Source organism: Tupaia chinensis, unplaced genomic scaffold (genome assembly GCF_000334495.1).
Source record: "Tupaia chinensis unplaced genomic scaffold, TupChi_1.0 Scaffold144472_1, whole genome shotgun sequence".
Lineage (NCBI taxonomy): Eukaryota > Metazoa > Chordata > Mammalia > Scandentia > Tupaiidae > Tupaia > Tupaia belangeri.
The window spans coordinates 1,094,414-1,094,780 of NW_006204331.1; the positions used below are offsets into that span (position 1 = coordinate 1,094,414).

Genomic DNA, 367 nt, shown 5'->3' on the forward strand with positions numbered 1-367 from the left:
CGGCAGGCCCCAGTCAGTGGACCGCCATCGGGCGGGCGGTCGCGCCCTGCGTGCGCCCTGGGCGCGCCGCGAAGCCAGGGCACGGCCTCCGCGCGGCCCCGACCCTCGCCCGGCCCCTCTGCCCACGCCCGGCCCCTCTCACCCAACATCTTGCTGAGCACCGCGTTGTGCAGGTCCGGGTTCTGCTGGGCCAGCCGCTTGCGCTCGTCCTTCGCCCACACCATGAAGGCGTTCATGGGCCGCCGGATGCGCAACTCGTCTGCCGTGTGGCGTTCCCCGCGGCCGGCCGGGCTGAGGCCATAGCGCCCCGACTCGGGGCTGCGCGGCGGGCTGTGCTGCGGGCTCGGCGGAGAAGCGGGCGCAGCGG

At 76.3% G+C, this 367-nt stretch overlaps 1 protein-coding gene across 1 annotated transcript in view; it reads right to left on the minus strand.

Annotated features, from left to right (window-relative positions):
• The window catches only part of SOX18 (SRY-box transcription factor 18), a gene marked incomplete at its 5' end in the record, with an annotated part of 2,124 nt that extends 1,759 nt beyond the window's left edge, over positions 1 to 365 (minus strand). The window contains one exon of the mRNA XM_027767726.1: positions 1 to 365. This exon is cut by the window's left edge and continues 403 nt beyond it. Within this exon, the coding sequence (XP_027623527.1) occupies positions 1 to 365 (365 nt within the window).
• Between the last annotated feature and the right edge of the window lie 2 nt (positions 366 to 367).